General features: G+C 31.5%; 1 protein-coding gene across 2 annotated transcripts in view; it reads left to right on the forward strand.

Annotated features, from left to right (window-relative positions):
- LOC139513106 (lysine-specific demethylase 5A-like) overlaps window positions 1–23100 on the forward strand; it is a 35435-nt gene that overhangs the window by 3443 nt on the left and 8892 nt on the right. The window contains exons 5-26 of one of the 2 annotated variants that reach the window (XM_071301286.1): window positions 1897–2070; window positions 2796–3005; window positions 3444–3531; window positions 4145–4218; window positions 4574–4732; window positions 5451–5570; window positions 6113–6268; window positions 6967–7059; window positions 8471–8559; window positions 9249–9411; window positions 9867–9986; window positions 10822–11016; window positions 11420–11576; window positions 12025–12216; window positions 13401–13551; window positions 15986–16103; window positions 16939–17085; window positions 17602–17810; window positions 18291–18429; window positions 21531–21710; window positions 22035–22187; window positions 22839–23010. In XM_071301286.1, the coding sequence (XP_071157387.1) occupies window positions 1897–2070; window positions 2796–3005; window positions 3444–3531; window positions 4145–4218; window positions 4574–4732; window positions 5451–5570; window positions 6113–6268; window positions 6967–7059; window positions 8471–8559; window positions 9249–9411; window positions 9867–9986; window positions 10822–11016; window positions 11420–11576; window positions 12025–12216; window positions 13401–13551; window positions 15986–16103; window positions 16939–17085; window positions 17602–17810; window positions 18291–18429; window positions 21531–21710; window positions 22035–22187; window positions 22839–23010 (3259 nt within the window). The remainder of the gene's footprint in view (window positions 1–1896; window positions 2071–2795; window positions 3006–3443; window positions 3532–4144; window positions 4219–4573; window positions 4733–5450; window positions 5571–6112; window positions 6269–6966; window positions 7060–8470; window positions 8560–9248; window positions 9412–9866; window positions 9987–10821; window positions 11017–11419; window positions 11577–12024; window positions 12217–13400; window positions 13552–15985; window positions 16104–16938; window positions 17086–17601; window positions 17811–18290; window positions 18430–21530; window positions 21711–22034; window positions 22188–22838; window positions 23011–23100) is intronic. The other variant, XM_071301295.1, reaches the window with a different exon arrangement.

The raw sequence follows: 23100 nt of genomic DNA on the forward strand, positions 1-23100 counted from the left end.
GAATGAAAAAATGTATGCTATCCAAAGGTCAATGTGTATGGCTCTATGGGTCTCAGATTTAGAGGTGGCAGGGGTCCCCCCCCCCCTTTTTTTTCTGTGAAAAATTTGGTTGATTTTAAAGGGAATCAGTGAAGCATGCCCAGATTATGAAAATTTCTGGATCCGCCATTGGAATCTGTAATATTGTTTGCCATTCAGCATTTTCTGTCTTAATATTTTTATTTGATGACTTCCCATGTACATTTGTACATGTCAGGTGGGTTCAAAATGGCTGACCACAATGCACATTTCTATCAGCATGATCAGTTGAGAATTTTTTAAGGTTTGGGTATGGGGTTTTATTATTGTTGGTCAAAAGCGTTTTATTTCATACAAATAAAACAAAGTGAAAATCAAATGAAATATCAAAAAATAGATTTATTTAGGCAGCAATTTTAATCTGTATGGTTGTAAATCATAAATCTTTCCCTGCTTTAGTATTTATAATCATGACAAGACAGAATTAAAAACAATTTGTACAAGACAATTTTACCATTTCTAGTGAGCCACTTGATGTCATTTCTTGTTTAATCATGTAAATTGTATTGTTGGGTTGTTGTCTACCTAATTTACTTATAATCCCGTTGTTTTATACATGTATTCATTATCTGAATTTCAATTGTATCAACTTACTTTTTGTTTGATATGATAATATCCACAAATTATTTTTCGAAAAATATATCTGCAAAGGTGGCTCCCCCAATCACATCCATTGTTGACAGATCAGTGTGCCACATGATCAATACCTTATAGATTTCTCAAGTTACGATGGATTGTTTTCTGTGGATTAGTATTCTTTATAGGAAATATACACAATATATCTTTCAATATTTTATGTGTGTGCTATAGTTTTGAGTTGTAACTTTTTAATGAATATGACTTAAAACCAGTTACACATCAATGAGACAGCAACTCAACAACATAAACCTTAAAACCCATCACAATTATATATCAACATGTATGATCTTTAATGATAGACTATATATTATATTGAACTATGTCACACACCAATGTTCTTTGAGTTAAGTAAACCACCTAAGGTATAGGCAAAGAAAACAAGTTTCCTAGGGCTAATTTGACAAAAATTCTGAAAGCAAAAATTATCATGAGATATACTGAAACATTCATGACTTACTGTAAGAATTAATTTCTCATAAGATGTTTTGTAAAATCAGTAAAAGAATTTGACACAAATTTCCCTAATGAATTTATGCATGTCTCACCATTTATGAATAACTTTCCTATCATTCAATATTATACAATTACTGTCTTTTGATGAGGTAAATATGCGGTTTTATTGACTTTTGAAAAAATGATATTCACTGAGGCCGACAACCGAAGAGAATATCAGTTTTTCAGAAGTCAATAAAACCCCATATTTACCGAAACAAAAGACAGTAATTGTTTTATTCCATATTCCGAGAAAAGAAAATGTATTTAATGACAAACATATACCAAAACAAATTTTTACACGAAACATTTTACCATAACGTTGCATGTAAAAGCGCGTGACGTTTAGCGCGGTGAATAACACTTTCTCAGGTGAATATGCTTTTTTATTTAAAATCCAATTCATATAGAGAAACCTACTAGAATAATTCCAATATAGAATAAAATATTTTATTTATTTTACCATTATGCTTTAAATTGAAATACATGTACAAAAACATGTACTACCACTCCTGAAGTCAATTCCAACATCCTTTGAAAAGGTTATATGGAAAGCATGACAATACCTTAACATGCTTCCCCTACAATGGCCCACATCTCCTTTTATGTTGACTTACTATTGTATGTTTCCATAAATTGATTAATATGCTGACAGATTTTTTTATTTTGATATTTTTTCACTTTCAGCTTGTTGAAGAGGAAGGAGGAATGGATCAAATTAACCGAGAAAGAAGGTGGTCCAGAATAGCTACAAGAATGCACTACCCATCCAAACAAGTGGGAACAACCCTAAGAGCACATTATGAGAAAATATTGTATCCATTTTATGTGTTCAAGAAAGGAGATATCTTTGACTCAGAGGTTAGTACCAAACATTTTATGAGTAATATAACAATAATCTTCACACATAAGAGGTCCCTAAACACAGTATCTCAAAATGGAACTTTGGTATTTGAAGCCATATTTATTGGGTTAATCAGCTGAAAAAATATGTAGCTGAAAAAATATGTAGCACATGAAATATAGGATATGCCAAAACAAATAATTAAAAACGTCTGCTGATGATTTATCATGTTTTGGCATATCCTATATATATTCTCTATGCAATTGAAAATAAAGAATCAATATTTTAATATAAAAGTGTCATATTGGAAGACCTGAAAGTATTGAAACATATTATGTTTCTTGTAAATTTACATTAAAGTTTATATAGAATATTTTCATTAAAAAAAATGTTTGTTAGTACATGTACATGTGTATTATACATAATTTCAAACATTATTGTTGGTTTTTTTTCTCGGGTTTTTTCATTATTTTTTTTCATTTTTATTTTTATTTTCATTGTTGGGATACATGTGTACTAGAAAAGATAGAGAATTTTCAATCCTAAACTTTCACACTGGAGTATGAAAAAGTTTATTACTCTAAAATATGTCATTGTATGTATGGTAGTGAAGATATGTGGTTTCATGATTTAAATATTTTAGAAAATAGACAACTTTCACATTCATACATTTTCACTTTCAGTTTATCTTAAATCTCCGGTTGTCACAATGTTAATTTACTTATTCTATTCTTGTTTTCAGAAGTATAAGAAAGAAGATGAAATAAAAGAAGAAGAGGATGAAGAGGACGATGAGTATAAACCTAGTGGACAAGATTATAAGTCACATGGTATAGCTGCTAAAACAGCAGCCGGAGGATTTAGGAGGAAGAGCAAAAAGGAAAGAATGATAAAGGAAGAGGTTCAACCGGATTGTCAGTTTTCTCAATTCAGTACAGATAACCCAGATGAGGTAAATGCTTGTTGTTTTTTTTTCCAGCGGGGTTTAAGGTTACACAAATGAACTTCAGAAAGCTCTTTTCTTACACACATGTCTGTTTACAGACGAACCATTAGTCATTGCATTTTACAGTCTTTAACTTAAGTTTGCCTCATGTAATTAAAATTGTACACAATGCTTATTCCCACAATGCTTATTATCGCAAAACACAGATTGATTTTGAAATTGGGTGGCGCCACATTTACCGTTCTTGAGTTATGTCCCTTTTTAAGGTTACATTCAAGCAAGGTCATCATCTGTGTCCCATGGACACATTCTTCATTTATTTGAGCTTTTTCGTAAGCTCACAATATTTTATAGAAAAAAATCTTTTTCAAAGGTTAGTTACACATATAAAAGGTTAGAATTGATTGTTAGAAAAAATGAAAAATTTCATTTCTTATATTTTAGGAGCTTGATATTGATTACAACGTCAATTCTGAACTAAAGAAACTACAATTTTATGGTGCAGGACCCAAGGCAGCTGTTCCTGGACAAGGTATTTATCAGCATGATTTGTACTTTCATTTTATCGTGTTTATTGATCTTTCATTTAGGAACATTTGACAATAATCATGAACTTTTCATTTAGAAAACCCAGCACATTACAGTGAAAATAAACATAAGCTGCTAGTTCTTTGATAAAATGCCATTGTGTACCCCTAGTTTCTTTTTGGTCTGATTTATTTGGGGTTTTCCTATGCAAATCATTAGACATTTTGTGAGCTTTGTTTGCATTACTTTAGTTTGAAATTATATTAGGATTTTAAACAACTTTACTTATAATGTATGAACCTGCTGAGAATATTCCTAGAAATAAACAGTTCATTTATAATATGACAAATAGAGGAAACTTCTGAAATTCTTTAGGTTTATGAATATTTATATTTAAACCAAGCCTGCATTTCCCAAAAGGTCTACAATTTTTCAACCAAAGCAATTTGCATGGTTTGATAAAAAATTAAAAGCTGATCACAAAACATGCAACCTTTTCTAAAACATAGGTCAAGGTGTTTACATTGTCATTAATGATAACAGAAAAGACATTGTTGAAAGTGGCAGGAAACTTCATAAACATATTAGATTATAAATACAAAATGTTTTGTTAACAGATGAAAAACCCAAACTACCAAAGAACAAGATGAAGATGAGAGACAAATTTGTAGATCCAACTGCTTATACTGGGGTAAGTTGTAAAGTATTTACTAATGTAAGCCAATAATAGAAGTTTGTCATAGTGGTTGTAATGAATTTTAATAAAACACATTTTTGTACAAGGATTTTTAACCACAGCACATTTCCATTTATACATTTCATTTTTTTGTCAAAATTACATATACAATTCATACGTGACCATAAACTGTGAAAATAAAATAAAATAGTGAACAAATTAAAACATTGAAGATAAAATTATCTGTCATAAGCCATAAGGAAAACAGATTTGATGAATTCCCTGTAACCTCTAAATCTTTGAAACATTGGAGCATAACTGCGTACTATACATAGCTGAATACGGTAATTAACATTTTATTCTCCAATAGATTGATTTCTACCTCTGCCACATGTGTAAACGTGGTGATGGAGATGAATACATGCTGTTATGTGATGGATGTGATGATGCCTTTCACACATATTGTTTGATACCCCCACTGGCTGAGGTACCAAAGGGAGACTGGAGATGTCCTAAATGTGTTAAACAGGTGATTTAAGCTTCTTCAGTATTTCAAAAGAATATCATTTAGTTTTCTGATATATCTAACATCAGATAAGACAGTGAAACAAAATTATATACTGAAAATTCAGAAATTATTGCATGCATTTATTATTGCAATTTTGACATTTTTTTCAAAAATGCGATTGCTTTCTTTGAGATATTGTGAAAAATCCTGTTGAATTCATATAAGGAATTTCAAATTGCGAGTTTAAATTATTGCAATTATAACCTGTCTCATTTTTCGCTATAATAAAAACGTCGCAATTATTTCTTAGTTTACAGTATGTTATATTTAATAGTTAAATTGACATTTTTGCAAAAAAATAAGTTGGTGTAAATATTATGTTGAGTGTTACTACATTGACCTTTAAATTTGTAAATGCAATTCCTATTTTCACATGATGCGTAGTTGTCTATATTATCCATTCATTTTAAAGAACAAATTTTGCAGAAGATAAGGTCTTAATAGCAGTGCATAAGTCTGTTTCTTCAAAATACTTCTCTAAGGTTAATAGGATGCTTTCATTATTAATCAAATGTTGGCAGTGTAGTAATATTGTATAAAAATTGAAAGCAGTCTTTGTATTTTTGAGAACTTATTTAAGGTGGGTAATCTTATATTCAGATTTTGTTAGTGACAGTTACATTTATTGATGATTTAGAAATGAAATTGATGTATGGTCTTGCTTTGTTTTTGTATTTAGGTCTGTTCCAAACCACTAGAGCCATATGGATTTGATCAGTCGAAGAGAGAATACACTTTGCAGTCGTTTGGGGAACATGCTGACCAGTTCAAGTCTAATTATTTCAACATGCCTGTTCATGTAAGTTGAAAAAGTAAAAAATATTTTAAGCGATAAGTTTCATTACTTTTTAGTCTTAATCATGTGTCATTCATTCAAACCAAAAAATAGAGATGCCAGCATATCTGCATAATTTTTTTTATGTCTGGATTTGATTTTCATATAGACAGTTCTCTGTGTATATTTTAGAGTTTCAACCTCTATAATTGGCTACAATGGGTTGATTTGAGTTTTACTATTTTAACACAATTAAGACTGAAAAAAACTACAAATCCTTGCCAATATAATGGCTAATTTGTAGATAGATATAGGAAGATGTGGTATGAGTGCTAATGAGACAACTCTCCATCCAAGTGACAATTTATAAAAGTAAACCATTATAGCCAAGATTATAGGTCAAGGTACAGTCTTCAACATGGAGCCTTGGCTCACACCAATAAGCAAGAGATAAAGGGCCCCAAAAATTACTAGTGTAAAACCATTCAAACAGGAAAGCCAACGGTCTAATCTATATTGTACATGTATTATATAAGACATTCCTGTAATTTACCTTTGTCCATCAGATGGTACCATTAAGTCAAGTGGAAGGTGAATTTTGGAGACTTGTGTCGAGTATTGAGGAAGATGTCTGTGTACAGTATGGAGCTGATATACATGCAATGGAGATGGGCAGTGGTTTCCCAACAAAACAAACTAGTGATTTGTTTCCTGAAGATGAGGTTTGTTGTTATAAGTGTTGATACTTCAAGTCTTATTCAATAATCTGATGATCGTCATGAAAATTCATGAACTATTTCCCACTGGACATTGAGCAACCAACAATCAATCTTCTAACAATATTCTGTGGTTTCCATATTAAAGCTTCTAGTCACATGGTGCTTTGGTAGATGAGGGATCTATGTTGGTAGATGAGGAATCTATGTTGTAGGTTAACATTTTACTTTCACTGATCATTGACAGTAGACAGTTCTATAGTTTACCTTTACTAGTTTTTTTGCAATTGCTTATCTATGCTAAAATTGTCATAGAAACTATATAAAAGGCCTTAGATATCAAATCAATACGGCTTTATTGAAAGTTTTTCTTTTTAGTTAGTTGATTAAGTACCTTAAAACTTTATCTGAGAAATTTTGATTTCAACAGCAGTAAATCTCTCATCTGTTATTTCTCACATTCATGTGACATTTAAGCAATAAGCAATTGAAAATTTTATTAAAATTAGAGAAAAAGACTCATTCAACAATTTCCAAACAGGTACACCTCTTATCAATGGCAATTTGTTGCAATTTTAAAGTAGATCGTCTATCAAACCATGTATAGAGAATTGTTAAGATTAAATAATCATTGATATAAAATAATTGAATTTTGCTTTTATTCCTTTCCACTAATAACTAACATGCATATAATATTTGTTCAGGAGTATATAAATTCTGGCTGGAATCTTAACAACCTACCAATACTTGAACAGTCAGTTTTGTGTCACATCAATGCAGATATATCTGGAATGAAGGTAAGAGAACAAAAATATGATATATTAATACCTTATAGATTGAATGAGAAAGAGAGAGAAAATAAAATGCTTGAATTTACAAGTTATCTTATTAAAGTCAGTCAAAGGGCAATAAGGAAATTATTCAAATCTCCAGCTTACTTATGAATATTTCTGAACCTTGATTCATATCAGATCTTTGTTAAGTGATCCAGGAATTATGCTGGACTTTCAGAAAAGTCTGTACGCATTTTTTCACACATTGAAAATATGGGACATTTAGTTAAAATCAAAACATGTATATTATAAATATACAAAATATTCTCCCATGCCTTTATATTACTAGATAGGACAGGCAAGTAATTAAACTCCTACTACATGAATAAGTATTTATTTTGACTTTTAAATCAAGTCATAATGAAGGAATGATTTATCTACCAATCATTATACCCCCGCTTTGAAAAAAGGGGGGTATACTGTTTTACCTCTGTCTGTCTGTCCGTCCAATGAATATTTTTCGTCGCAATTTTCTCAGGAACTACATTACAAGGATTTCTGAAATTTTGTTTCAAGGTTTATATAAGTATGCTATACTGTGTGATGCGTTTTCAGATTCATCACTCAACAACTTCCTGTTTACCGAACACTTGTACTATGTTACACATGATAACCAAGTTGAAAATTTCCGTCACATTTTTCTCAGGAACTACAATACAAGGATTTCTGAAATTTGGTTTCAGGATTTATACAAGTCAGCTATACTGTGTGATGCGTTTTCAAATTCATCACTCGACAACTTCCTGTTTACCAAACACTTGTATTATTTTACACATAACCAAGTTGAAAATTTCCGTCACATTTTTCTCAGGAACTACAATACAAGGATTTCTGAAATTTGGTTTCAGGATTTATACAAGTCAGCTATAATGTGTGATGCGTTTTCAGATTCATCACTCGACAACTTCCTGTTTACCGAACACTTGTATTATTTTACACATGATAACCAAGTTGAATCTTTCCATCACATTTTTCTCAGGAACTACAATACAAGGATTTCTGAAATTTTGTTTCAAGGTTTATATAAGTATGCTACACTGTGTGATGCGTTTTCAGATTCATCACTCAACAACTTCCTGTTTACCGAACACTTGTACTATTTTACACATGATAACCAAGTTGAAAATTTCCGTCACGTTTTTCTCAGGAACTACAATACAATGATTTCTGAAATTTGGTTTCAGGATTTATACAAGTCAGCTATACCGTGATGCGTTTTCAGATTCTTCACTTAACAACTTCCTGTTTACCGAACACTTGCATATTTTTACACTATTAAAATTATCCACTTGCGGTGGGGGTATCATTAGTGAGCAGTAGCTCACAGTTTCACTTGTTGTATTTATAATTATTAAATTAAATTGATTTTCTTTAGGTACCATGGTGCTATGTTGGGATGTGTTTCTCTGCTTTCTGTTGGCATAATGAGGATCACTGGAGCTATTCAATCAACTATTTGCATTGGTGAGTTGTTATTTATTTGAGATAGATTTAAATACTGAAGAAACATTAATTTTTGTGGGGTGAAAATTTTCATGGTTTTGTTTCTATACAAGATTTTATGGTGATTTAAATTTGTGGTTTCAAATTAATGGAATAGATATTATATGAAGGTTAAATTTTCGAGGGTTTTTTAATTTCTTGGATATATTCTTTCCACAAAATAAATTAAATTAAATCCTCCACGAAAATTTCTGCTTTTACAGTATTTGGTCGGATAATTGTATAGTGCACATTCTATATGCCTGCTTGTGATAGATTTGGTATAGCATCATTACAAAAATAATTTGATAAAAATGAACTGAAAAGACAGCTATGCGTCCAACAACAGTGAGACACAGTACCATATAAAAATCTCTACGATGTTCCAAAAAGATTTCCTTAGCAAAACAAATCATTTGAAATATTTTTATATATACTTAAACAATAAGATGACCGACAATGTGAGGGTTGTATAGTTGGTCACGGTCATCAAAAACTTCCTTCATCATCAATAATAAGCAAATAAGAAGAAAACCACTGCCAAATATGTCTTGCTTTAGACTGTCTATACAGTGAAGATTACTAAAACCATTACCATGGTTACATAGCCATGACCTTGATTCATCAGCAGAGATCAATTTTATTTGATTTTTTAAACCTTTCTTTTTTAGGGGAGAACCTAAAACTTGGTATGGGGTACCAGGTGGTTGTGCTGATCAGTTTGAAGCAGCCATGAAGTCACGAGCCCCTGACCTGTTTGAACAGTCTCCAGACTTGTTACATCAGTTGACCACTACAATGAACCCAAATGTACTGATGGATCTAGGAGTGCCAGTAAGTAGTGTAAACAATCTAGGGGATCAAAAATAGGCAAGCAAAGACTTAAAAATATTTGTTATGTTTCTGTATAATCTTCAAAAACTTTTAAAAATCATGATAGGAACATGTAACAATTAAAAGTTTTGAACTCTCTCTATCTTTATACCCAGTTATTATGGTAAGTTTCATTCATAAACTTTATTTTGTGAAAATCTTAACAGTTTTAAATTTTGTTGTTTTCAAACAAATGTTTTTCTTTTGGAAGTCACCTTTATATGAAATTTGAATTGTCAATAGTTGATTTATAGCTATGATATGTTTGAAAGAGGGTATTCAGCTGGAATTTTAATCACACTGAAATGTTAATACCAATGATGCAAGATTTATTTGTTTTGTTTTTACTTATGTAATGGAACATTTATATGCATAAGTTAAATTTTGTGAAATGAAATTAACTCTTCATAAAACAGATTGTGAGAGCTGACCAGCATGCTGGAGAATTCATGGTGACATTTCCTAGATCATACCATGCAGGATTTAACCAAGGATATAACTTTGCTGAAGCTGTTAACTTCTGTACTGCTGATTGGGTAAGATCATATATATTTATAAATTGAGATGTAGAAAAATACATCAATGCAACAGCAACCAAATGAAACAACAAAAAATATGCATCTACATGTAGAGGTCAAAGAAGAGTCTTCAAGTAGAGGTCAAAGAAGAGTCTACATGTAGAGGTCAAAGAAGAGTCTACATGTAGAGGTCAAAGAAGATTATACATGTAGAGGTCAAAGAAGAGTTCAACTTTAAACAATTTTTTATAACAATGCGTCAAACTCAAAATGACCACAAGTCTAGAAACCTTGTGAAAAATTTAATGATTAGGTAAACAAAAATAAGAAGGTGTGGTATAATTGCAAATGTGACAACTATCCACCAGAGTTCAATTGAAGTGGATGTAAACAAGGCTATCATCGATCTACTCTCAACACCATATTTCCTAACAGACAAAAACAAACAATTGTACAGGGCAGGTATGAAATGATTTAATTGTTTGATTTATAATTTTTGAAATCAATAATTTTCAATATTATACATAATAATTATAGATAATATATTTCAATATGTTGTATAAATTGGAAGCAAGGGTGTATAACCTAACAGTGTTATAGTTTTCCAGATTCAGCTTAAAACATTTAATTGAATGATAAAAAATTGACACCTCTGAAACTCATACATTCATTGACATTGTTCATTTTGCTACAGTTTTAAACTGATTTATGTAATCCTTTAGCTCCGATAGCTGTCTTAAGGGCACATAGATAAACCCTAAGAAAAATTACTAAAGCCATATATTGCTCTGAAATAAATTACTTATTTCTTAAATGGCTCTGAAAACTATGATTATTTATATATACTTTATAGCTCCCAATGGGAAGATTATGTGTGGAACATTACAGAATACTTCATCGTCAGTGTGTATTCTCACATGAAGAATTGGTGTGTAAGATGGCAGCAGACCCTGATGGACTAGACCTTGTGGTGGCTGCAAAAACCTACCAAGATTTACTTGTTATTGCTGAGAAGGAGAAAGTTTTAAGAAAGAAACTATTGGACAGAGTAAGTATACAAATAGAATTAAGAATGGAAAAGGGGAACTTGTGGAAGAGACAACCACCCAATGAAAGATTAAAAAACAGTAAAGGGCCACCAATGGGTCTTCAACGCAACAAGTAAATTCCCCACCAGGAGGCAGGCGTAAACTGGCCCCGTAGTTTGTTAGATTTATTTATTACAGTTCGTATATAATTGTACATTTTCTTTAAGTCGTTTTCTTGCCAATTTTTCGTTTGTATTCCAGAAATAAGTTTTATTTTGCTTTTCTTTTTAGAGTGAATCCTTTATATTTCTCTTATATTTAGGGGTCTCATTTAATACATGTCTTGTATATAAATTAACCTGATAAGAGAATTCCTTAAATTTTTGTGTTGGTATATTTTAAATGTCTTGTTATTTTTTACAGGGAACAATTGAAGCTGAAAGAGAAGCCTTTGAGTTGTTACCAGATGATGAGAGGCAGTGTGATTACTGTAAAACCACTTGTTTTCTTTCTGCTGTTACATGCTCTTGTGCAGCAAGTAAGCATTATAGTTTCCCAAATGCTTCTCCGGGGAAACAAAGTAAGATTTGTCTCAAACAGAGTAGGGTTGTACACACAACTATTTTTTTTACTTCAAATGGTACGAAAAAGTTAAGCAGGGTCAGCAAATGTAGCATAGTTAGGTTATTACTTCCTTTTTAGATATTGAATCTACCTTGAAAACTTGAAAAAGCCTTGAAATGTCCAGGACATTTGTAAAAAAAATCCTAGCAAAAAATGAATTTCTAAAACTAACTTATGTTTAAAAATGAAATATTTTCTTTTACAATTTTTAAACTCTCTTCCATGCTCATAATATATATAAAAAGTAAAAACACAAAAATACTGAACTCCGAGGAAAATTCAATAATTTTGGTATGTCGAGGCTTATCTCAATTTTTTTAAATTTTTATTCTGAACATTTAAAATGAATTTTAAATTATTTAAGCAATCAAAATGATCTCTTCATATTTTTATTTGACTTTCAGATAAAATTGTATGTGTCAACCATGCAGAAAACCTGTGTCATTGTGACCCTAAAAACCATGTTCTACGGTTCCGATATACCCTTGATGAATTGCCAAGCATGCTTCACAAACTGAAAGTGAGGGCAGAATCCTTTGATAATTGGACCAATAAAGTTAGTGAGGCTATGGATGCTTCAGGAGACCGTAGACTAGGTAAGTTTTAATAGTTTAAACGTTAGGGTAACAAATTTCAATAAGGATATATTTATACTTAGTCATCTTAGTTTGATCAAATTACTGTTAACTTGACAGCCATTTTGTAACTGAAAAAAAGGTAAATAAAATAAATTCAGTAAAGTTAAGAAAGTTGCGGAAGATGAGACAAGTGTTGCTTTCCCGTCTGGGTCAACTATATTAAAGTTTTCTCCCAAAGTCAGTTTGATAGATACTACTTAAGTGATCAATGCTATTTCTTTAAAATATTATTGATATTAGTTCTTATCAGTTGGACACCTATTTTGAGGCTTTTCCTCCAAGGTCATGGTCCAGCGACTTTAAATAGATCAGTAATTTTCAATGTTAAGTTTTCTGTTTAACTTAGTTTGATAAAATTACTTGTGATAGATCATCAATATTTTCTATAAAGTTGCATTACTATCAGTTCATATCAGTTGGAAGATTATTTGTTAAGGATCTGTCAATCAGATTGTCTTTTTCAATTTAATGCCTACAGACAATACATATCTCTGTGTTAACAGTTTATGTTACATGTAGATATGAAAAAACTAAATGTGAAAATATAATCTATGAAGAGTGACTATTGTTTAGTGGCTGCTTGTATTTTCATTATGATAGCTAAATCAATACAACTAAATCAAGCCATGACAGAATGTCTCATAGCTGCATGGTTCAAATTGCTTGTAACATCTGATTTAAATTATTTTTTCTTTCAGTGTTATTTATTGGTAAAAAAAAACTAATTTAAAACCAAGTATTCAAAATGTTCAATTAAATTTACTTTTCTCGCATTTCGTGAACTAACAATCTGTTAAAAATGTTGCATCCACAAATAAAACATAAATTAAGAAATATTTGATATTCATTAATTATAGTTTTAAGTATTGTGAAGCTGGATAAACAGTTGAACAATCAGCACTGATTAAACTTGTTTTCATAATAATGTATATGGGCACTGAGACAAAAAGAAAAGATTGAAGATCTGACAGGAACAAACTTGTAAACATTGTAGGATGAATAATTTCAGACATGATTATATACAGTGTAGCTTTATGGATAAAAAGTCTTAGCATTCAATGGAAACAAAAAATAACCTAACAGTCATCAAATTCAGTATTTTAACTGGAACTATTATTAACTTGCAATGACTTTGTTTTCAGAATTGAATGAGATCAAAGAGCTGATAACTGAAGCTGATGAGAAGAGATATCCAGACTCAGAACTCCTACAGAATCTGATTAATACAGTCAGTGAGGCAGATAAATGTGCCAGTGTAGCTAACCAATTAGTCACCAAAAAAGTTAGAACTAGGTCAGTATATATTAATCTAATTACAAGCATTTTATTTCACCTCTAAGTTTTCAATTAATCTTTATTCTATTCTGTATAATCATAGTTTTTATGGTCACAAACATTTTTATATGACCGCAAATTTTGAAAAAATTTTCGTCGTATATTGCTATCACGTTGGCGTCGTCGTCGTCGTCGTCGTCGTCGTCGTCGTCCGGCGTCCGAATACTTTTAGTTTTCGCACTCTAACTTTAGTAAAAGTGAATAGAAATCTATGAAATTTTAACACAAGGTTTATGACCATAAAAGGAAGGTTGGTATTGATTTTGGGAGTTTTGGTCCCAACATTTTAGGAATAAGGGGCCAAAAAGGGCCCAAATAAGCATTTTCTTGGTTTTCGCACCATAACTTTAGTTTAAGTTAATAGAAATCTATGAAATTTTGACACAAGGTTTATGACCACAAAAGAAAGATTGGGATTGATTTTGGGAGTTTTGGTTTCAATAGTTTAGGAATAAGGGGCCAATAAAGGGCCCAAATAAGCATTTTTCTTGGTTTTTGCACAATAACCTTAGGTTAAGTAAATGGAAATCTATGAAATTTAAACACAATGTTTATGACCACAAAAGGAAGGTTGGTATTTATTTTGGGAGTTTAGGACCCAACAGATTAGGAATTAGGGGCCAAAAAGGGACCCAAATAAGCATTTTTCTTGGTTTTCGCACTATAATGTTAGTATAAGTAAATACAAATCTATGAAATTTAAACACAAGGCTTATGACCATAAAAGGAAGGTTGGTATTGATTTTGGGAGTTTTGGTCCCAACAGTTTAGAAAAAAGGGGCCCAAAGGGTCCAAAATTAAACTTTGTTTGATTTCATCAAAATTGAATAATTGGGGTTCTTTGATATGCCGAATCTAACTGTATATGTAGATTCTCAACTTTTGGTCCCGTTTTCAAATTGGTCTACATTAAGGTCCAAAGGGTCCAAAATTAAACTTAGTTTGATTTTGACAAAAAATGAATCGGTTGGGTTCTTTGATATGTTGAATCTAAAAATGTACTTAGATTCTTGATTATTGAAGTTTTTTTGGTCCAGTTTTCAAATTGGTCTACATTAAGGTCCAAAGGGTCCAAAATTAAACTTTGTTTGATTTCATCAAAAATTGAATCCTTGGGGTTCTTTGATATGCCAAATCTAACTGTGTATGTAGATTCTTCATTTTTGGTCCTGTTTTCAAATTTCAAATTCTACATTAAAGTCCAAAGGGTCCAAAATTAAACTAAGTTTGATTTTAACAAAAATTGAATTCTTGGGCCTCTTTGATATGCTGAATCTAAACATGTACTTAGATTTTTGATTATGGGCCCAGTTTTCAAGTTGGTCCAAATCAGGATCTAAAATTATTATATTAAGTATTGTGCAATAGCAAGTCTTTTCAATTGCACAGTATTGTGCAATGGCAAGAAATATCTAATTGCACAATATTGTGAAATAGCAAATTTTTTTTTAATTAGAGTTATCTTTCTTTGTCCAGAATAGTAAGCAAGAAATATCCTATTTGTGCAATAGCAAGAATTTTTTTTAATTGGAGTTATCTTTCTTTGTCCAGAATCAACTTAAATCTTTGTTATATACAATATACAATGTATATACACTTTTTACTACCAACTGATAAATTTAAATAATCTTTACCATTCAGTGATAACAAGCAGTTTTTTTACATCTTAATATTTTATGATGTATTTAAATGAGTATTTATTGTTGCAAACTCCATTAGAAATTTGAATTGATATCAGTTTTGAAAAAGGGAAACAGGGATGTGAAAAAAAAGGGGGGGGGGGGTTAAATTTTTCTCATTTCAGATTTCATAAATAAAAAGAAAATTTCTTCAAACATTTTTTTGAGAGGATTAATATTCAACAGCATAGTGATTTGCTCAAAGGCAAAAAAAACCTTTTAAGTTCATTAGACCACATTCATTCTGTGTCAGAAACCTATGCTGTGTCAACTATTTAATTTTAGATTTAAAAAGTTTGAAGAAGAAATCTTTAATTGATTTGTAAAATCTTGGCATTTGTTTTGTGTAAAAAAAAACCATGTTATGTCAAAAATTTGATCACAATCCAAATTCAGAGCTGTATCATGCTTGAATGTTTTGTCCATACTTGCCCCAACTGTTCAGGGTTCGACCTCTGCGGTCGTATAAAGCTGCGCCCTGCGGAGCACCTGGTTAAAGTGTGTAATATGTTATATTACAAAATGGTAAATATCAAAGTTGAACTAATTCTGGTAGAGTTTAAGAATCATTTCTTCAATATTAAAAATAATTTATTTTTAAACTACATTTTTAATCAGAAAGGTAAATAATAGTTCAAATTTACAGAATTTTGTCCATACTGCTCTTAATTATTTTTTCTTGATTGTAAAATGTTGATTTTTTATAATTTTAGAAATCGTCAGTCAAATGAAGGGAAATACATAGCCAAGCTTAGTCTGGAAGAATTGAATTGTTTCTACGAGCAAATTGCTAACTTGCCTTGTATTATCAAAGAGGCTAGACTGGTCAAGGTAGGTTTGCTTTATATAAAAATCATAAGATACTTAATGTATGAATACAACCTACATTGATAATACTTGGAAAGGAAATAACAAAAATATAAAAAATGAAATGATGAAAATATTTAGATCAAATGTAAGGTTTCAAAAGCTTAATCTAATTTTCAGTGTGAAAATAAGATGTGAAATGTTGGCCAATGAGACAACTCTCCACCAAATGACATAGAAGTTAACCACTATACATGTAGGTCAATGTAGGCCGTTAGTATATATTTGTATGTTTGGTCAACTGAATTCAATCAAAGAACTGTTATCCTGACAAGCATTTTGTACCTAAAAAAAAGGTAAACCAGTAAAGAACAAAATGCAGGCATACTTGCTATGTTTTGTTTAATATATGAATAAACAAAATATTAAAATAAAATGTTGCTATCTATTAAGAGTGACCATTGTTCAGTGGCTGCTTGAATTTTTATTGTGATAGCTAAATCAATACAACATAATCAAGCCATGACAGACTGTCTCGTATCTGCATGGTTCAAATTGCTTGTAACATCTGATTTAGAATGCATTATTTGGATGAACAGTGTAGTTAATTCTGCAACAAGAATCCAATTGGTCTGAAAGCCTTAATGTGCAATGAAGAAGAGGACAATTTAACAACACCAATGCAAACTTTTTCTGTTTCTAGTTGAAAATTTTGCAAACTTAACCAGTCTCTGGAATTGAAAAAGTAAGACTTATGCAGTTAATACTGTTCTCAAATCCAAAAAAAAAGTTCTGAATTGTTACATTCCATGAGTGTATAGTACAACATCTAATGATATGCTTCTTTTCTTCATTTCAGGAATTACTTGATCAAGTGATAAACTTCCAGAAAGAAGCACAGGATGCTCTGAATGCAGAAACCCCTGACTCTGAGAAACTAGAGCAGTTGATTGAGTTCAGTGCTACTATGGATGTAGACTTAGTTGAAATTCCTAGGCTTAAACAGGTAAGACAGAGGAGCTGTCAGTTGTGTCCTGAGTGTCATTAGCAATACTTACAAGTTAAAAACTACAGTTAATACTTCCAAATGAGTCTTCACTTGTTTAATTCTGTCTCTGAATATTGTTAGATTAATCTGATAACCTATTTCTCCCATTTTATGTAAATAATAAACTGTAATCAATATAGGAAACTTATTTCTGCATTTAAAAATCTACAAATTTCATGTACTGACCCCATCATTTTAAAAACCTAATTGTATTACAAATTTCAACTCTGAAAGGACAACTAAACAAAAAAACATTAAGAAAAAGAAGCTCAGCTGATATTGTGTTTCTACTTGACACAAATTCATACAATTATTGATTATTTTCTTGCATTTGGTCAATTATAATTCATTGTAAAATTGCTGAGATGGAGTGCATCTTGATCTATGGTAAATTTACTTGGAGCAAGATGTTTGATGTAAGAAAAATTCCACTATTCTTGATTTATTATTATCTCGAACTGCCCTTCTTTACAGGTCTTACAGCAAGCCAGATGGTTAGATGAGGTGAGGGAGACAATGAGAGAACCTCTGAATGTTACATTAGATGAAATGAGAAAGTTAATGGACTCTGGTGTAGGTCTGGCTCCTCATCCTGCAGTGGAGAAGGCTATGGCTGAGCTACAAGAACTGTTGACTGTCAGTGAACGGTGGGAAGAAAAGGCCAGGATTTGTCTTCAAGCTAGGTAAGAACAAATACATTTGAGAATTCTGTATTAAAAGAAATTAATATTAACTTAAAATTAGACTTAAAAAAAACTAATGACTGTAAACATCTATACTACTAAAGGAAGTGATCGATGTCATTGAGACGCAAGTCCTCTCTAAACATACAAAGTTTGGATTATTTGTGAAATGACTTATAAATGTAGTGTTATGTACTTCCTAAACTTGTCTTTGAAACTATCTTTTTTTTCCACAGAAAACACCTATTCTTTAGAAAATATCAAAATTTGGAGACATTTATCAATCCTAGTTTTATACCCTTTGTCACATGCTCAGTCAACGTACTGCCCAAGAAATTTAAAAACTCTTTGTTCCAACACTTCTCCAATTGTACCCTGATCTCGGGTGCATCTTCTAGTGAACTAAAAAAAATACATTTGAGAAATATTTGATTTTTGTTGTTGCAAATCATGATCTGAAAGATAATTATTAAATTGTAGACCCAGACATGTTATGGCAACACTTGAAGCTATTATAAAGGAAGCTGAGGGCATTCCAGCCTACCTCCCAAATGTTACAGCATTAAAAGATGCCCTACGGAAAGCTAAGGAATGGACAAATAAAGTTGAAACTGTTCAGGTGAGTTAATAATCATAAACACACCTTCGAAACGAACACCTTTTGGTACATAAAAGAATTCAACCTCCTTAACATTACTGTGTTTGGTTCACAAGGACCATGCATATAACTGGATTGGAAATTTGCAGCAGTAAATATTACCTACATGTATATGTTTTTGTACGATTAAGTTGGTTTCTGACATATTTTGTCTGCTGTCAATGAAGAGTTACCATTAATACTTGATGGGGGCTTTTGTTTTTATTATGATAGCTACATCAATACAACATAATCAAGCCGTGTTAGACTGTCTCATAGCTGCATGGTTCAAATTGATTGTAACATCAGATTTACATACAAGTTACTGCTAAGTAGTTTTCATCCAAAGAAAAACAAATTCTTCATCAAAATTATCTTGCTTAATTGTCTTTTGTTATGTTATCTTTAAAAGAATTTGACATTGTATGCATTTAAAAATTGATTCCTTTTAGTATCAAATTAAGACTTTAAACAAAAATGATTTATGAATTTGAATTTAAATTTTAAATTATACTTTTAACAATATGTTTTTTAAAATATTGGATCTTGCTATGCATGAATGTTGACTAAATTTATGTCAATTATTGGAAAATATTGTCACATGTTTGGTATTTAGATAACATGGGATGGGGAATGAATAATATAAATACATGTATAAGACAGGTAATTTTTGGGAATGAAGATGACTTAATATTCATGATAGGGTATATATTAACATATCAAATTTGTTTTTTGGACGATCTTTTTCCCTTTACTCTAATTCTTGAAATCTTCTTAGATGGGGAAAACTTTACCTTGTATTGTCGAGTCGACTCCACAACATGTGACAACTTTTCCTAGTATCGCTGAGTCCACTAGAAACTTTCAGTTTCAACCAAAATATGTAAGTCTAAAGAATAATCAGTTTAGGCCTAAGATCGTATGTATATAGGGTTACTTTTTCCTTGGCAGAGTAATATGAGACTAGCACCTATACATATATCAAGAATAAAAAATATCCTTATCAGGAGAACTGGATTGCTCATAAATCATAATTTTTCAATAATAAATCTGAGAATGATATCAGTATATCTGATTTCTTGCAGTAGTATAGCAAAGGGTCACTTTGTGCTAGATTTCAGCCTTATTATATTTTTATACGACCGCAAACAAATTTGGGGGATTGTATGATGTCGGCGTCTTCGTGGTCCTAAGACGCATTGGTTTCTGGACAATAACTTTAGTTAACAAAAATGGATCTCTTTGAAATTTAGTATGAAGGTTCAATGCCACAAAAGGAAAGTTAGGATTGATTTTGGGGATGATGGTCTCAACCGATTAGGAATTAGGGGCCCAAAAGAAGCATTTTTCTACTTTCAGGATAATAACTTGTGTATAAGCATTTCAATTGCTCTGAAATTGTTCCACAATGTTAAATACCACAAGTAGAAGGTTTGGATTCATTTTGAGGGTTATAGTGCCAACAGTTTAGGAATTAAGGACAAAAAAGGGGCCCAAAACAAGCATTTTTGTAGTTTCTAGACAAAAAATTGTGTGTAAGAGTATGGATCTATCTGACACTGTACCACAAGGTTCCATATCACAAAAGGAAGGCTGGGATTGAGTTTGGGGGTTATTGCCCCATTCATGCAGAAATAAGGGATCCATAAAAGGTCCAAAAAAAAGCATATATCTAGTTTCCAGATAATAACTTGTGTTTTAGCATATGGATCTCTCTAGAATTGTACTACAAGGTTCCATACTACAAAGGAAAGGCAGGGATCAAGTGTGGGGGAAATTGCTCCAAGGGAGGATTCAAAATGTTTTAGGGGGTTCCAATTTTTTTAAGGGGTTCAAATTTTTATGAAGTTTCAAGAAGAACTCTTTAATTGCAAAGTATTACGCAATAGATTTGTAAGATCTTGATATTTGTTTTGTGTCAGAAACCTATATTATGTCAACAATCCAAATTCAGTATTAAGCTTGAATATTGTGTCCAAATTTGGCCCAACTGTTCAGGGATCAACCTCTGAGGTTGTATCAGGTTGCGCTTAGCGAAGCATTTTATTATATTACTAATTTGATAAATGTTATCCAAGCCTTTCTTTTAATGATTTTGATTTAGACTTTTGGTGTTTAAATGCCACTTTCAAGCACTGCTTTTGTGCTATTTTGTTGAGGCCAATTTTTATTAGTGGAGGAAGCCGGAGCGCCAGGAGAAAACAACTGACCTTTGATAGAAAAACTGACAATCCTAGTCAATTAAGATTGGAGTAGAAGTTGTCACACCAGAGGGGTTGGAACTCACAACCTCAGTGTTGACTGGCTAGTGATAACAGTAGTACACTGTTGTATATATACTTAGTGTTCCAGAACCCCAAAAATCTCCTGCTCTTATTTTTAAACAACAGCTGGAATTTAGCTATCCAAAAAGTGTTCCAATAACCTCTACTATGGGTTGCACAAAATTTATTGTCTCTTAGGACAGTCTGAAACTTGTATTTCCAAACCAAAATCTTGGTACTTCTTAAAACTATAAAAATTATATAGTTTCCTTTGAATTGATATTAGATATACTAAGGTTTTGGAAAATTTTAACCCAATGCCCACATGTCATGTTATGTCTACTGTGGATTAATCATTTTTTGTGGATACTAGTTTGTGGATTTCAAGGGTACAGGGGAACCACAAATTTAAATGTCAATGAATTAAAAAAATTCAATATACTTGTATGTTGACTTTAGTAAAACCACAAAAGTGTAAGTTTTACTTAATCCACAAAAAAATGATACCCACAAATATATACACAGTATTAAAAGATTGATTGATTGATTGTTGGTTGCTTTACGCCGCATTAGCACAAAAAGGTAGGTATTAAAAGAAGTCCACTCCAACTAGGGGGACATGCATCATCCACATGTGACCAAATTAATCTAACTACTCATGCAAATTTTATACTTGAATGACTCATACCATGAAGTAACTGTAATATATGTTACAATTGAGCTAAATAATGTGTAAATAAGCTCCCACTAATAATTCTTGCTAATTAAAGGGATGGGAGGTACATAATAGATCATTACAATATTGTTTTCTCTTTCCAGAATTCTGAATCCTATCCTTACCTGGATGTGTTAGAGACCCTTGTAAATAAAGGGCGACCTATCCCAGTCAGACTGGACCAGTTGCCACAAGTTGAATCTCAGGTGGCAGCTGCTAAATCATGGAGGGAGAGAACAGCACGGACATTTCTAAAGAAAAATTCTACATATACCCTGTTAGAGGTAAGGATTATGGTTGAATTAGAACTTAGCTTAAAACACAATGAATGCTATTGGGATATTTTGCAGGAGGGCTTCTAATAAACCCAGCAAAAGAGTTTTGTTTCAGGGCATAATCTGGATTCATGAATTGGATTTAATTATTATACTGTCATATAAAAAAGAAGATGTTGATTGCCATGAGAAAACTCAACCCAAGAGACCATATGACATCAAATTTATCAATTTGTTTGAAATGAAGTGAATGAAATATTTGCAAATGCACATTGAACAAGCAATAATCCCAAAGTACATTTTAATTAAATCATGTAATGATTACGTTTATAGGTGTTATCACCAAGGGCAGATGTTGGTGTTTACAGTGGAGCCAAGAATAGAAAGAAGAAGAGAGAGGAGAGAGAAAGAAGGGACAGTGAAAATAATAACAACAATAATAATACAGAGTATAAAGTGGAAGAACAAAGAGATCCTGCTGCTATTGTAAGTACACAAAGTTTATAGTAATAATACAGAGTATAAAGTGGAAGAACAAAGAGATCCTGCTGCTATTGTAAGTACACAAAGTTTATAGTAATAATACAGAGTATAAAGTGGAAGAACAAAGAGATCCTGCTGCTATTGTAAGTACACAAAGTTTATAGTAATAATACAGAGTATAAAGTGGAAGAACAAAGAGATCCTGCTGCTATTGTAAGTACACAAAGTTTATAGTAATAATACAGAGTATAAAGTGGAAGAACAAAGAGATCCTGCTGCTATTGTAAGTTCAGAGTTTAAAGACCAAGAAATTTGGGCCTGTTCATGAAATGATTGTAGAGGAGGGGTTTGGACGTTCTTTTTGGGGTAAAGATTGCATAAAATGCAATCAAAACCCTAAGGGTACTGACTTAATGTCTATATTTAACTCCAGCATGGATAAAATTAAAGTTATTATGAACTTTAAATACAAGGAAAACATTGATTTCATGTCAACTAGATTTTGATTGAAGTGACAAATAATGACAAGGCCAACATGAAGGGCAAATTGGGAACTAAGTAACTCATTGCTGCTTTTAAAAACATTTAAAACAACAAAAAAACTGGAATCAATTTGCACATATGAATTAATGAAGTCCTTTTAACAAATTTTAGGTTGCAGCTTTTAAAAATGCTGAGTACAAAGAGTATGAAGCGATGAGAGAATTGCGGCACATCAACTTAGGAAAACTTAACCAATCTCAATATGAAGTGAAGTACTGTATTTGTAGAAAGGCAGCTGCTGGGTTTATGTTACAATGTGAATTATGTAAAGATTGGTTCCACGGTAAGTAACAATACACAGTCATATTGATATCCTGCTCACCTGTAAATTGTTTGGGTACAATTGCTTTTGAGAAAATTTATTAAAGTAGAA

This window comes from Mytilus edulis, chromosome 1 (genome assembly GCF_963676685.1).
Source record: "Mytilus edulis chromosome 1, xbMytEdul2.2, whole genome shotgun sequence".
Taxonomy (NCBI): domain Eukaryota; kingdom Metazoa; phylum Mollusca; class Bivalvia; order Mytilida; family Mytilidae; genus Mytilus; species Mytilus edulis.